At 35.5% G+C, this 16257-nt stretch overlaps 1 protein-coding gene across 6 annotated transcripts in view; it reads left to right on the forward strand.

Annotated features, from left to right (window-relative positions):
* The window catches only part of Acaca (acetyl-CoA carboxylase alpha), a 226922-nt gene that overhangs the window by 63542 nt on the left and 147123 nt on the right, over window positions 1–16257 (forward strand). For all 6 annotated transcript variants that reach the window (XM_077801005.1, XM_026398068.2, XM_026398066.2 and 3 more), the window contains 8 exons: window positions 784–993; window positions 5371–5541; window positions 6788–6949; window positions 7246–7409; window positions 11055–11205; window positions 12088–12191; window positions 15241–15322; window positions 15812–15957. In XM_077801005.1, the coding sequence (XP_077657131.1) occupies window positions 784–993; window positions 5371–5541; window positions 6788–6949; window positions 7246–7409; window positions 11055–11205; window positions 12088–12191; window positions 15241–15322; window positions 15812–15957 (1190 nt within the window). The remainder of the gene's footprint in view (window positions 1–783; window positions 994–5370; window positions 5542–6787; window positions 6950–7245; window positions 7410–11054; window positions 11206–12087; window positions 12192–15240; window positions 15323–15811; window positions 15958–16257) is intronic.

Consider the following 16257-nt stretch of genomic DNA (forward strand, 5'->3'; position numbering starts at 1 on the left):
TGGAACAGAAGTAACATTTAAAGAAGTAATGAAACCAAAAGCCATATTTGAAAAGATAATGGCTAAGAATTTCCTTAAACTGGTAAAAGATACCAAGTACAGATTCCAAAAACACTATGAGCCCCAAGGAGAATAAATCTGCCATTCCCTACCCCACCTCCAAAAAAAAAGAAAGGAAGGAAGAAGAAAGAAAAAAAGAAACATTTTAAAGCAACTGGAGAAAAAGGATTATTTTCAAAGGAGTAACAAAATTAACTTGAAATCTTAGTAGAGACGGTGGAAACCAGAACACTTTGGGATATCTCTTAAGTGCTGGAAAAAAGTTAATTACCATTGTAGGATTCTGTACCCACTGGCAAAATTTTTTAAAACCGAAGATGGAAGTCTTTTATTTGCAAAAACACCACGTGTTATATAATGTGAACCAGGAATGAATGCATAGTCTTGAGCACGTCATATATTTGGCTGTATGGAGTAGATGGCAATATTTTGCCCTGTTGTGGGGTTTGTATGTGTGTGTTTTCAAATATTTTGCTGTTTACCTTTGTAACATACTGGATGTTTTATGTTTTCATTTTCATTAATATTGGTTATATGACTAAGAATGCAAAATGTTAAAGAGAGACAAGGCATGGACTCTATTTTATTCATTCTGTATGTCTATTGATTAACATAGTTCTACACTTCAAGGCTTCTGCTTGTTGAAATCAGAACAGTTTAGCAGAACAACAACAACAAAAACTTACCACTTAAGATTTTGTTTTCTTTCTTTTTCTAACATAGGTTCAAGCTGAAGTCCCTGGATCACCTATATTTGTGATGAGACTAGCCAAACAATCTCGTCATCTGGAGGTACAGATCCTAGCAGATCAATATGGCAATGCCATCTCTTTGTTCGGCCGTGACTGCTCTGTACAGCGCAGGCATCAGAAGATTATTGAAGAGGCACCTGCTGCTATTGCTACTCCAGCAGTATTTGAACATATGGAACAGGTGTGTCTGTTAAATATTCTCACACAGAACCACTTCTCCTTTAGTTCCTGTACTGACTTGAAAATAGTGGAATTTCAAGCCATGATTCTGGATAATTGATAGTGTTTTGTCTTTCTTGTCCTTTTCCCATTAGGAAAATTGTCAAAGAACATTTTAAGCTCTAAAAGTAGTTAACACTTAAAAAAAAAAAAATCACTGTGCTATTTTGAGGAGAGATTAAGAAAAGAAACATTCGGATTTTTAACAAGTTCACGATAAGCAAGTAGTTCCATTTTTGGGATTGGAGGTCTTCACATCTTCAGATCCATTATCTTTAATTCAAATATCATTCACATTCGAATATTCAGGGGCTGGAGCTGTGGCTCAGCAATAGCGTGCTTGCCTGGCATGTGTGAGGCACTAGGTTCAATTCTCAGCATATCACATAAATAAATAAAAATAAAGGTATATCAAAAACTAGAAACATATTTTTAAAAATTCAAATATTCATTATCTTTTATTTAAATATCTTTAAAGTTTACATACTCTGTATTTTTGTATAGAAAGAATTTCTGAGACATGAAACATGTCTTGGAAGTGGATAAAGTTTAGAGGTCTTTAATGTAATCTTTTTGGAATCATGACTCAGTCTCTGAATTATTGAAAATTTGTTTTCCACTTCTTACTGAACTCCCAAATAGCTAAATAAGAATTTGCCTATGATGGAAGTTTAATTCCTATGGCATATGTGTATATTAGGAAATTCTCTCAAACTGCTATAATACAGTTACCTCCAAAATATAGGGGGTTTAAACAAGGTATAGATTTCTATTTGTCTCTTCATCATAGTTCAGAGCTGAGCTGGTGCAAGATACCTAGGGTTATATAGCTCTGCCATTCCCTAGGACAGGGTTTGGCAAGCTAGAGCTCATGGGCCAATCCAATCTGTTGCCAATTTTTAAAAATGAAGTTTTACTGAAAACAACCATGTTCTTTTATTTATGTATTATTTATGTCTGCTTTATTGCTATAATGGCAGAGATAAGGAGTTGTGAGTATATGGCCCACAAAGTTGAAAAAATTACTATCTGAATCTTTACTGAAAATGCCCTTTGGTGGTGTTATCACCTACACAATTAAGTGAACTTATTGAAGCTAATGGGATAGAAAGAGGGAAGACGTGGAGGGCAAGTGGATAAAAAACACATATCACACCTCTCACATTCCATTGGATAAAATTCAGTCATACCCAGCACAAGGGATATTGGGAATTATAGTCTTTAGCAGGGTGACCATGTACTCAGCTAAAATTCAGGAGATTCTTTTCCTATGAATATGAAGAAAAGTTGCTGAAGGGCATTTAGTAACCTATGTGCCAGTCTGCTTTTCTGGCTGCCCATTGTCCTTTATCTTGGTTAAAGCAAAGAACATACCTAGCCTTTCCCCAAGGAAGACAGCCAGAAGAAGTTCTTACTATGTATTAGAGTTGCTACATGACCTAGAGATCCAAGATATACATGAGATCAGAACAGGCAGCTTGGTGGTAGAGGATTTGCCTAGCATGTACAAAGTCTTGGGTTTGATCCCCTATATTGCAAGGGCTGGGGCAGAAACTCTTATCATTGTATTGTGTGCACATTTGAAAATGTAATAATCCCACCATTATGTACAACTATAATGCACCCCAAAAAAAGGAGGGGGGAAAGGGGTTGGGGTTGTGGCTCACTGGTAGAGCACTTGCCTAGCATGCGTGAGGTGCTGGGTTCAATCCTCAGCACCACATAAAAAACTAAATAAACAAAATAAAGATACTGTGTCCATCTACAACTAAAAATATTATTTAAAAAAAGGGGTGGGGAACAAATCTGGATCATTCAAATTCTCTTGATGTATATTCTTCTCCATTAGGTGTGTATGTGGTTTTTCATAAGCCAGTGACCTAAAAGACCAGTTTTTATTCCTTCCCAGTCTCCCACCCCAACCTAGTATATACCCATAATACAGTAGTGAAATATGAGTAGGATAACTCTTATTTGGGAAAATGAAAAATACACAGCAATCATTGGTCCACAGCACTTAACAAATCTTTCTGAAATTATGTTGATTCCCTGCTATATAGTAGAGTATTACTTCACTTAATTAGACATTGGTTCTGCTCCTTGGGAGTAAGTCCTTTGTCCATTGTCCCATAAGACGCCTAACTTTGTTCTCTGGGTAATTCTTTCTTATTGAGTTTTTTTTTTTTTTTTTTTAAAGAGAGAGAGAGAGAATTCCTTAATATTTATTCTTTAGTTTTCGGCGGACACAACATCTTTGTTTGTATGTGGTGCTGAGGATTGAACCCAGGCCGCACGCATGCCAGGCGAGCGTGCTACTCCTTGAGCCACATCCCCAGCCCCCTCTTATTGAGTTTTCATTGTGAATTAGGCTTTGCAGATTGTGCCTGCTTTGGTGGAACTTTTGTAGCCCACTTCCTGCTGGTACAGTATTGGGGATGAATACTATTCTAGTTAACCATCGTAGGCTATTATAGGCCAGACCATGATTTGTTGAAGAAATAAAGTTCTCTCAATAACTTCATAAGTTTGTAGGCTATTTGCTACTTAGTTTTAGGTTGGAGTAAACATACCCAGAGATTTCTTCTAGATACAGAAACTTTTCTTTTTTTTATCTGCTGGCTTTTCAGCTTAGCCCATCTCTCTTTTCTCAGTTTCTAACATTGGCCACTTTGAGGCCTCTGAAATTAAAGCACTCCCTTAATCTGATCTTTGACACTGAGTTGCTTCAGGGTAAGAATCTAATCTTTTGTTGGGCTACTACAAAAAACAAAACAAAACAAAAAAAAACAGTTTTCTTTCTTTTTTTTTAAATTTTGGTACTGGGGTTTGAACACAGGGGTGCTTAAGCACTGAGCCACATTCCCAGCCCTTTTTGTATTTTATTTAGAGACATGATCTTGCTAAGTTGCTTAGGGCCTCGCTAAGTTGCTGAGGCTGGCTTTGAACTTGTGATCCTCCTGCCTCAGCCTCCCGTGCCACTGAGCATGTGCTACCTCACCCAGCTCTAATTAGTTTTTTTTAAGACTCAGTTGATGTGTGGATAGTGTTCCAATATTATAGGAAATAGTTTACTAAATGTAGTGTCATGCTGTAACAAGGAGGCCATTGCCCAGCCTGTGGTGCCTATTTCTTTTCTACCTACTACCTTCTTATTAAGCCATATTTTAATTCTTTTAAATAACTGAATCCTACCTGCAATTAATAATATCTATACTGATTCAATACAGATTAAATTACTATAATAAAAACATCCAAATCACAGTGAACTAAAGGAGATAGAATTTATTTTTCTTTCCCATTATAGGCTGGGGTGAGTTTTACTAATGGGACAGTTGTATTCTATGAGGCCATCTTGGGATTCAGGTTTTTTCTGTTTTGCTTTGCCACTTTTATTGTGTTCTCATTGGCATGGTTAAAATTGGCTTACACTGTCATGACCATGTTCCAGTTCATAAGACGTGGAAACCAGGAATAAAGGATAAGCAATTTCTTTTCAAAACATGATTTTGATAAACGAAATAAGGAAAAATATGATTAGGTTTTTTTGCATATCACTCACAAGGCTTGGTTGGACAAAAGTTAGTTACTTATTAGGGCTGGGGCTGTAGCTCAGTGGTAGAGTACTTGCCTTGCAGGTGTGAGGCCTGGGATTGATCCTCAGCACCACATAAAAATAAATAAATAAAGAAAGGTAAATATTGTTTTCTTCTAAAACTAAGAAAAAAAAATTTTAAGACAGGTTGGAAAGCTCAGTGATTCAGGGGGCTGAGACAGGAGGATCACAAGTTCAAAGCCAGCGTCAGCAATAGGAGGCGCTAAGCAACTCAGACCCTGTCTCTAAATAAAATACAAAAAAAAAAAGGGCTAGGGATATGGTGCAGTGGTTGTGTGCCCCTGAATTCAATCCTTGGTTACTGTCCACTCCCTCTCCCCCGCAAAAAAAAAGAGGTTGGAAAATCAAGTGCTTATCTGAAATTGTCATGTTTCTAGGAAGGAAAGCATACTGGGAATACTCAAAATTAGGGAACAATGAAGAGTCTACTGCCATGTTTTTGTTTTTGTTTTTTTTCCCCCTCTGCATGCCCTTATGTCTGTTGGGATGAAATTGTTTGTAATCTGAAGTGAAAAAGTCTTTCTTCCTAGCTTTTCAGTTGAGCTTGTCTTCCATGTTCAGGTATATTGTGTGTAATCAGAAGGTGAAATTTGCTCTGATATGGCTAAGCACACTAGTGGCTCTTACAAACACTGGATAATTGAGTCAGCAAAAAGCTGTAGGTAGTCATAGTGATTCAACCCCTGTACAAGATGACATACTTACATTTGCTTATCTTTCTTTGAGTGTGCGGTGAAACTTGCCAAAATGGTTGGTTATGTGAGTGCTGGGACTGTGGAATACCTGTACAGCCAGGATGGCAGCTTTTACTTTCTTGAACTGAACCCTCGGCTACAGGTGGAGCACCCTTGTACAGAGATGGTGGCTGATGTCAATCTCCCTGCAGCACAACTCCAGGTGAGTCACCCTTATCTGGGTCCAAGTTAGAGCCTAGAGAAGTTGGGAATGTCACAGATGCCTGAAAAACTGGTTTATCCTGTGTCTGATAAGAGAAAAGGACCTCCTATCTGAGTCTCACCTAATGTTCATTTCTCTTATGTTTTTTTGATGTATGGTTGGTTTCCCAGATGTGGTACAAACATAGCAGTATCACTGAATTTTCTAGCTAGATACATCTGATATAAACTGTTACATTTTAGAAATAAACTTTAAAGACAGTATGCTTTAAATATTTAATTATAGTAAACTTAATTAGCCCTTCCTCCTTCCTCCTGTGTTCTTTATTGAAGTAACTCTATATCAGAGTGGTGTTTGACATTTTCCCTGGCAATGTGGTAGCATACATTTATTTTAATAATGTATAAAGTGATAGCCATCAATATTATTATCTTTTCTCAGCCCAGGAAACAAATACTATAGGAAGCAGTAATAGCTAATAAGGTTTGATATTATATTTTTTTAAATATTATTTTTTAGTTGTTGTTGGACACGATACCTTTATTTCACTTATTTATTTTTATGGGGTGCTGAGGATCGAACCCAGGGTCTCCCGTTGCGAGACGAGTGCTCTACTGCTGAGCCACAATTCCAGCCCCTTATTATTATTTTTAATCTAACGTGTTCTTTGCTCATACAAGGAACACCTTGTAAGTTCCCATTAAAAACTAGAGATTGATTTACTTCTCCCAATGATTTGTGGGATGGAAGAGATAATTATAATATTAAAACTTTGCAGCTGGGCTGGGTTTGTGGCTCAGTGTGGAGAGCTTGCCTAGCATGAGTGAGGCACTGGGTTTGATCATCAGCACCACATTAAAAAAAATAGATAAAGTAAATAAAATAAAGGTATTGTATCCATCTAAGACTAAAAAAATGAAAAATAAACTTTGTAGCTATTTAAATTTCATTTGTGGTTTCAGACACTGACTTTTCCATTGATATTTTTATTTTCATCCCTTCATGGAGAAACGATAACACAGAGAAACTCATGTCTGTTGCATTAGGAATTTAGGTTCATTTTTAGGAGTGGGGAATATTCTAGTAACTTATCTGTAGTGATATATTCTATTTCAAGTAACTTATAATTTATGATTGACTATAAAAATGGCTCCTCAAATGAAAACTTTCTTAGGTAATCTGAGCCTCCACACTTGAAGGAAAGTAACCATGGAATATGAATGAAGTGTATTTTATTACCTTTCAGATTGCCATGGGGATCCCTCTGTTTAGAATCAAGGATATCCGTATGATGTATGGGGTATCTCCCTGGGGTGATGCTCCCATTGATTTTGAGAATTCTGCTCATGTTCCTTGCCCAAGGGGCCATGTTATTGCTGCTCGGATCACAAGTGAAAATCCAGATGAGGTAATCCATTACTTAAAAGGTTTAAGTTTCTTTTTCCCTTGTGAACTTTAATATTGAGATAGTATCTGAGGACATACTAATGAAATCTCTGGACTCCCTCTGGAGAGGGAAGTTTATAGAGGTTCCTCAGAGCGGATCATTCAGTGGGTATGTAGCACTGGGTCTTAGCCTTTATGATTTTTGTGCATCATTTCTGCAACTGTGTGTGATTAACACAGAGCCTAAATATTGAGTATGTCAATGTTTTCTTCTTTTGAAATATAATAAGATCTCTCATATTCTTCATTCTCTAACAGGGTTTTAAGCCCAGCTCAGGAACAGTTCAGGAACTAAATTTTCGCAGCAATAAGAATGTTTGGGGTTATTTCAGTGTTGCTGCTGCAGGGGGGCTTCATGAATTTGCTGATTCTCAGTTTGGTCACTGCTTTTCCTGGGGAGAAAACAGAGAAGAAGCAATTTCGTGAGTATAATAGCATTTGATTGCATATCACAGATAATTTTTTGTTAATTTTCAATGAAGTATGAGCATGGGAATGATTTATATGCTCTGAAAATATTTCTACAGATAGCCTTTTTAAAAAAATATATCTTTATTTGTATTTGTATTCAGTTGTATTAAATTATGTAGTATTTGACAGATATTTTTCTCTTTGTTGTCTGAGCCTTTTCAAGTATTTTTGCTTTCAAAAAATTTTGATAAACTTATGAAGTTAGTTGCTTTAAAGTTATCATGCTTTTTCACAGAAATTGTATTGTTATTGGGGGAGGCAGATTCTTGACCAAGAGCTTAATATCAAATAATCATAGATAAGATCTGTATTTTTCATTAAAATAAATGTATTGTTGCACTTGTTTGTTTTTGCAGTATTGGGATCCAAACCCAGGGCCTCAAGATATAGCTGTAAATCTGAGTCATTTAAAATTTTTATTTGACAAGTAAATGTCACACATATTTGTGTCATACCACATGAGCTTTTGCTATTTGTATACTTTGGGAAGTGACTAAATCAAGCAGTTTGTTTGCATTATCTTATATACTTATCATTTTTTTAATGGCAAGAACACTTTAAATCACTGTCCTACCAATTTTCAAGCATACAATATATACTATTAACTGATATACTCTTCTAGTCTTTTTTGGGGGAGGAGGGTCCTGGGGATTGAACTCAGGAGCACTTGACCACTGAGCCACATCCTCAGCCCTTTTTTGTATTTTATTTAGAGATAGGGTCTCACTGAACTCGTGATCCTCCTGCCTCAGCCTCCTGAGCCACTGGGATTATAGGTGTGTGCCACTGTGCCTGGCTCTTCTAGTCATTTAAAATAATAAAATTATTCTTTTCATTTTAGAGAAAGGTCATAAAAGAATTCCTACCTTGCATGTATAAGAAACTTTAGTGTGCTATAAAGTATGCATAGGTTTATATAAATATAACTGGTATATCATAAATGTTAGTTAATATTTTATTAGTCATAAGCATTAAATATCAAATTAACAGCAGTTTGTTTATCTTAAAAAGCAGGCCTTTAGGACACAAGTTTGACAGCTTATATATTTTAAAATATCTGTCTAAAATTGAGCTAGTTTGTTCTCTTTTTTGGGGGCTGGTGATCAAACTTAGGACCTTGGACATGCTATTTTTTAATTGTTTATTGCTTTATATCAGATATTTAATGCCATTTTTTTGATCTTTGAACTGTACACAGAGTAATAACCAAGTATTTATTAGTATTATTAGTTTTTAATAATGTTTCCAGAAGTATTCTTAGTTTTTAATAATGTTTCCAGAAGTCCTTTATAGTTCTTCTCCATTTATTCAACACTATAAATTGAAATTTTTCAAAATTACAGCCCTGCTATGAGAAACAAAAATATTGGTATAAAGTTGGCTTTTTTTTTTTCCTGCTTTTTCTTTCATTGTCATATCCTATTCTGTCAAAGTGAAGAAGGTTCACCCTAGAAGTTGCCAATGGACAGCTTTGTGGCCTGTGTTAGTTTTCAAATGTGTTTTGATTGGCTCATGGAGCTTTTATTTTTTTTTTAACTTGTGAATATTTAAAAATTGGGGAGATTATAATAAAAATATGGATTTCTGTTTTCTCTTCAAAATGGGATGATGACAATGTTCGTTTTATATTCCTCTTGGTAAAAGTTAAGTTTTTTTGTGGCTCTTCCTTTTAGATGATACTCGAAACACAATACCTCTTTTTCCCCATCCAATTCATCCAATTTGCCTCACTCATTTATATTCCCACACTGGCTTCTATTGGCATTTAGGTGTAGTCTTGATTAGGCTGACCTCTGTGTATTTTCTATTGGATATGTCCAGTGACCTACTACAGAAGCCTTGATCCTTATTTCTGATCTCCTCTGTATATTTTGTTATAGTATAAAGCTAACTAGGATGTCTTTTGGCATATTCAAACTGTTGTCTCTATAATAACTCTGCTTTCTGATACTATGTCAAAAGTTCATTCTTTGACTTGGAGTTTTCTTTGTTTTTTCTTCATTACAGTTAGACAGTTTGATGTTTAGACTCTTGTTTTCCATAATAGTCCCAGTTCATATTTCCAATATTATTTCCCTTACAACATAATGTAGAAACCATGAGAACGGAACCACATCTATGTTGTTTCCTGCAGTATCCTCTGAACATAATAAGCATTCAGAAAATATTTGTGGAATGAATGTAATTGCCACTACGCCCTGTCCTCATACTCTCTGCTTTAATCATAATATTCCCTGAACACTTCCCATATTTTCTTTTTCTTTTTTTTACTATTCTCTCTATTCATTTATTCATTGATCACACTCAACAGATATTTACTGAGTATATGTTATGTACTGGTTCTGGCAATATAGTCAAGACCAAATAGGGTTTCTGTTCTCATGGAAATTTAAAATCCAGAGGAAGAAAGACAAGCAATTAAAACATAATGTAGTAAGTATGATGGTAGTGGGATTATAGAAGGGCATTATAGGAGGATGTAGCTGAGTCAACTCAACCTACAGAGTGTCAATGAAGGCTTCACAGAAGGAAGTGATTTCGAGATCAATACTTGAAGAGTATATAGGACTAAAGTGAAGGAGGACACAGACAGGAGGATGGAGGAGGGAAACAGAATGAATGTCCTAGGCTGAGAGTATGCCACCCTAAATACTGTTCCTCTCAACTGTTAGTTTTTCAAGCCCATATCAAATCCCACATTTTTCATGAAACCATAGGTTTTCTCCCCTCTTAGAACCTCTCTTATACTTGGCTTTAGTCTTTCTACTGGTATTTATGATAGTCTTCTATGTATTTTGAGCACAATTATCATATATGTGTATTCTTCCTTAACAAGGCTGGTATATGTCTTGAGCATATGAATACATAGTAGTTGTTGAAGAAAGTTCTGTCCCTATGAAGAATAGACCCTGGGAATAAAAATCCCATAGTATTTGATACTCTGTTAAAATTTAATCATTTTATATGTAATTGTAAATTTATTTAATAATGGGTAAGTCATTGCCAGGATGTCCAAAATTCATTTTAAAAAACACTCTCATATGCAGTATCAGGTGGATATCTGACAGTACCAAGCCAGTTGTCTGATTGTAGGGAACTCTTTAAAGTATTAACATTTGTCAAAATTCATTGATCTGTATACTTAAAATAAGTATATTTTCTTGCATGTAAATTATACGTAAAATAAACAAGGTTTAAGAATAACATACTTATTAATAAATAAGATGTAAAGATGAGGAAAATTAGTGTCCTAATTCTAGTCTAGTCAGTAGTAAATGAATAGGGTGATGGAAACCTAACAAATGAAAGCTGAGGGTGATTTGCATATAATTATTTCTGTACTATGTGTAATAAAATGTGTGTGGTTTGCTGATACTCATGATGGTAATATCAGTTAGAATCTATAAGCTTATTTCACCCAAATTCTCTTATCTGGAACATTCCTTACTGAGTGTACTTAACATATACCCTCATTAGAACTCTCTCCCTCTGCCCTTCCCTCCAGAACTCCAAAGGAATGAAACAGTTCTTTAAAATGATTGAAAAACACTACAACATATGTTGCTGAAACAGATTGTCTTCTGGTCTTTCCCTAGAAATATGGTTGTGGCTTTGAAGGAGCTATCTATTCGGGGTGACTTTCGAACTACAGTTGAATACCTGATCAAACTGTTAGAGACTGAAAGCTTTCAATTGAATAGAATTGACACTGGTTGGCTGGACAGACTGATAGCAGAAAAAGTACAGGTGTGTATTTCTCTTGCATAAGTAGCCTCTGGGATTGGATTTTAATGGGCTTGTAGTGTGATCAGTGCCTTTCATTTGATGACATTTATTTGATTCTAATGTAAATGGTTCTTGATCTACATGGGGAAATCTAGGAATCAGAGTAGTTTTAGCACTCTAAGCATTCTTGTGCTTGGTTTGGGATGTAGCTCAGTGGTAAAATGCTTGCCAGCATGTGCGAGGCCCTGGATTCAATCTCTGTCACTACAAAAAAAAAAAAGTTTTTGTGCCTGTGCTATGCAGTCATTTCATGTGTTCTAATATTACTTCCTGCGGTATATTTGAAGAGAGGCATGCAGAGTTTGAAATACTACTTTGCCTTTTTTCATTTGATGTTCAATCTGATTCAGAGGCACCACCTTTTATATCTTTAAGTGCTGATAAGAGAGTCTCATTTAAATCAACACTCAACTCTTGTTCTTGAGCTAACTTCTGGTCTATTCTAAATTACCCAAAATGTTGTATAAAATAATTAGATTCATCTAAATTGTCTAAAGGTCCACTTTTTGGCTGTATGCCATTTTCTTTGAGATTATCAATAGCCAAGTCTTTTTAAATTTATTTCTAACAAAAGTCTATTTTTGAGCTTCTTTTTGATTGACTTAGTGGAAGTCTTATCGAGAGTGGGTATAAGGTTGTTTTTCATCTCTATTCACATGATGCCTCTATTCAAATTCTAAAAGTAAATGTATTTTATTTTATCTCAAAAATCAGCCAGGCAATAAAAGTGGAGATTTTCATTGCTCACTGTGTCTTCACAACAAATTTGAGCCTCATTTCACTTGAGGGGCTATGGTGCCAAGGGACCATGCTTTTGATGTGCCCTCTTTTTCTTCTTTTCAGGCGGAGCGACCTGACACTATGTTGGGAGTTGTGTGTGGGGCTCTTCACGTGGCAGATGTGAGCCTTCGAAATAGCATCTCTAACTTCCTTCACTCCTTAGAAAGGTAGGTTTTGTTTTTGTGACTGTGCAAGCTAACCAGTGGTCCTGGGTATAGGATTGCAACTGAAAGACCCATTCATTTTTTTGTCCCTTCCTGGCAGCTTGCAGGTGCTACTTGTTATTCACAGGCTGTGGTGGTAAAGGAGATTGGGGAAGGTAGCAATTTATGGCAAATCATTTTAGGGCTCTACTATGGATTGTAGAAATTAGTTTATACTGCAATTAGAACAGGTTCTTTTTTTAAAAATTGAAATCCAGCTGTAGTAAACATTTCATGCTGTGCAAGCATCAAATCTCCCCAAACCCTAGTGACAAAGATCTCACATTTTTTCCTAGCACTGAACCTTAAGTATTTCTTGTATTACCTGTACCACCTTTTAAGAATTAATAATTGAGGCTGATACTCAGGATGACCTCATAAGTCTTTCAAGTAAAGGATCAGGCATGTGTGGGTCTGAACTAATTTCTAACACTGATTCTGGAGACTAAGCTCTGCCTTTGAGTCCCCCGAGGAATGGTCCAAAGGGCTAATCATACTAAAGCACTTTTAATCACAGGTATTTTATTTCCTTCTGTGTTGTTAGATTTATATATCAACTCTCTTTTGAAGTGTCTGAAAGGAAGAAAAGAAGTAAAATTTTGAAAATTGAACTGAGATTTCAGTGATTCAGCTCTATGATAAATATCTTTCACAGTGTTACTCCATGCACTAAAACCTTGAGCAGCTTACGTTTTCTTTCTGTATCAAATCTAAGTCCCTTAGTGTGACTGAATATATTGTCCCTTTTTGGCAAAAGTTCTTCAATATACAATCTCTATAAATAGTTTCCCCACTGGTGCATAAATGTCTCACAATCTCCTTTATGAGTGTTCCCGATTTAGTGTTCTTATTTTTCATTTTTTAAATATATTTTTTATAACTTTATTTTATTTATTTATTTTATGTGGTGCTGAGGATCAAACCCAGTGCCTTACACATGCCAGGCAAGTGTTCCTACCACTGAGCTACAACCCTAGCCCCTTCATTTATTTTTAAAACTTAAATTTTGAAATAATATCTGACTTTTTAAGATTTGCATGAAGAGAACAGATAACTTCCATATATTCTTCACTTAGATTTATCAGTTATTAACAACTTTCCATATTTGGTTTATTGCTCTCTATTTTTAAAAATTTGGTTTTATTTATTTTTAAGAATGAGTAATAGATTCACATGGTTTAAAATTTAAAAGGCACTAAAAGATACATATTTAAAGTCTCCTTTTTACCTCTGTTCCTTGACCACCATGTTACTGGTTTCTTCCATAGTCCTCTAGAGATGTCTTGCACTAAAATAAGCATATACATGTAATATTTATTTTTTCTCTCTCTTTTTTAAAGATACAAATGACAGTCTATTCTGAAACTATATTTGTATAATGGTATATTTGGAATATGTGAATTTTGTATATAAAAGATGTCCTTTATTTTTAATGGCTGAATAATATTTTGTTGTATGTATGAGAAGGTGCTTAACATTGCTAATCATCAGGAAGATGTAAATCAAGACCATTATGAGGGCTGGGGATATAGCTCAGTTGGTAGAGTGTATACCTCACATGCACAGTCCTGAGTTCAATCCCCAGTACCACACACACATACACACACACACACACACCAAAAAAAAAGAAAAGAAAAAGATCACTATTAGAAATCATCTCATATCCATTAGGATGCCTATAGTCAAAACCAGAAAATAGGTGTAGACAAGGATGTGGAGAAATCATGACCGTTGTGCATTTTTTAAGTGGGAATGTAAAACAGTACAACCACCATGGAATACAGATTTAAAATTCCACAGAAAATTAAAATGCGAATTACCACATGATCCAGCAATACCACATTTGAATATTCTGAAAGAATTAAAAGCAGAGTCTTAAAGAGAGATTTCTGTGTGCATAGCAGAATTATTCATAGAGCCTACAAGGCAGAAACAACCAAAATATCTATTGGTGAATGAATGAATAAACAAAATGTTATATAGACATAACAATGAAATATTATCTAGCCTTAAAAAGGAAGGACATTCAGCCATGCATAGTGGCTCATGCATGCATGTAATCCCAGCAACTGTGGAGGCTAAGGCAGGAGGATCCCAAATTTAAGGCCAGCCTCAGCAACTTAGTGAGACCCTATTTTTAAAAAAGAGTAATAAAATGGGACAGGGCTAAGGATATGGCTCAGTAGTAAAATGTCTTTGGGTTCAATCCCCAGTTCCAAATTAAAAAAGGAAGAAAGGACATCTGACACATACTAAATCATAGATGATTTGTGAAATAAGCCACTCACAAAAAAGGCAAATACTATAAGATCTCACTTACATGAGGTATCAAGAGTAGTCAAACTCAGAAACAGAAAATGCCAGGGACTGGGGGAGGGATAAAAGCGGAGTTGTTTAATGACAATAGAATTTTGTTTTTGCCAGATGAGAAGGTTCTGGAAATTGATTGCACAATATTGTAAAAATAATTAACATTATAGGGCTATGCATTAAAAAATGGTTAAGATAGTAAATTCCATGTTATATGTATTTTATCACAATTAAAAATAGGAATTTTATTTTTAAAAATAATTTATGTGGGCTGGGGCTGGGCCTTAGTGGCAGAGCACTTGCATAGCATGTGTGAGGCACTGGGTTCAATCCTTAGCACTACATAAAAATAAACAAATAAAGGCATATTGTCCCTACAACTACAAAAAAATAAAAAAAATAATAATAATTTATATGATCAGTCCCTTACAGATAGATGATCATTTGGGTTGTTTCTAATCTTATGCTATTTCAGAAAATACGACAATTAATAATTTTAGGAATTTATTTTTTAAAGTATTTATTTTTTAGTTTTAGGTGGATACATCTCTATTTTATTTTTATGTGGTGCTGAGAATCAAACCCAGTGCCTCACATGCACCAGGCAAGCACTTGACCACTGAGCCACAACCGCAGCCCGATTTCTTTATAAACTATTAAAACTTTCTGCCAGTAAATGTCTCTTCCATTGGTGTTCTTTCAGGGGTCAAGTCCTTCCTGCTCATACACTTCTGAACACGGTAGATGTTGAGCTTATCTATGAAGGAGTCAAATATGTACTTAAGGTATGTGAACCCCATTGAAGCCTGCACCTTATTTATTTATTTATTTTTGGGGTCTCTCTTTGTTAGCTAGTTCTCTTTAGGTCAAGAGATGGAAAAGTTTGATTTAGTGCAGGGATGGGGTATTAGTAAAATTAGTCATTATTTTTGTCAGCAGTATTTGATGATTCTATGGAAATTATTTTAGTTGTTACTTAACTTCACATTACAGCCAAGAGATGAAGGGGAGACAGGGAACAACCGGAATAGAGAGGAATAACTAAAGTAGCTTTATTTGCTTGCAGAAGGACTGAGCCATTTTCATAAACATTGATGCAAACAGCACCAGTGGCCCCAGTGACCAATGCCATTAATTTCCTTTTTCCTGACAGACTTTTTTTTTTTTTTTTTTTTTTTTTTTTTAACAGTATCTTTGAAACATTTAAATTTTGTCTGTGGCTCTCTCTGAACGGTGCATACTAACTTGTCTTTTCTGGTTCTTTTTCACTGCAGGTGACTCGACAGTCTCCCAACTCCTATGTGGTGATCATGAATGGCTCATGTGTGGAAGTAGATGTGCATCGGTTGAGTGACGGAGGACTGCTTTTGTCCTATGATGGTAGTAGTTATACTACGTACATGAAGGAAGAAGTAGATAGGTGAGTGGCTGTTCAATGTCCATTTGTTGGACCTTTTTCTTTTATTAGTCACTAGCTCTTGGCCTTTTTTGGTATACTCATTTTTAGTTAAAAACAATGACCGTACATGCACTAACAAAAATTTTAAGAAAGCAGAATTGTTTATAGTTAAAAGCATGTCTGAAGCCAGGTGCAGTGGCATGTGCATATAGCTCCAGTTACTCAGGAGTCTGAAGCAGTGGGATTGCTTGAGCCCAGGAGTTCAAGGCCAGCCTGGACAATACAGTGAGACCCTGTCTCTTAAGAATAGACTAAAAAGAA

The sequence above is a fragment of the Urocitellus parryii genome, chromosome 7 (genome assembly GCF_045843805.1).
Source record: "Urocitellus parryii isolate mUroPar1 chromosome 7, mUroPar1.hap1, whole genome shotgun sequence".
In the NCBI taxonomy this organism is placed as follows: Eukaryota; Metazoa; Chordata; class Mammalia; order Rodentia; family Sciuridae; genus Urocitellus; species Urocitellus parryii.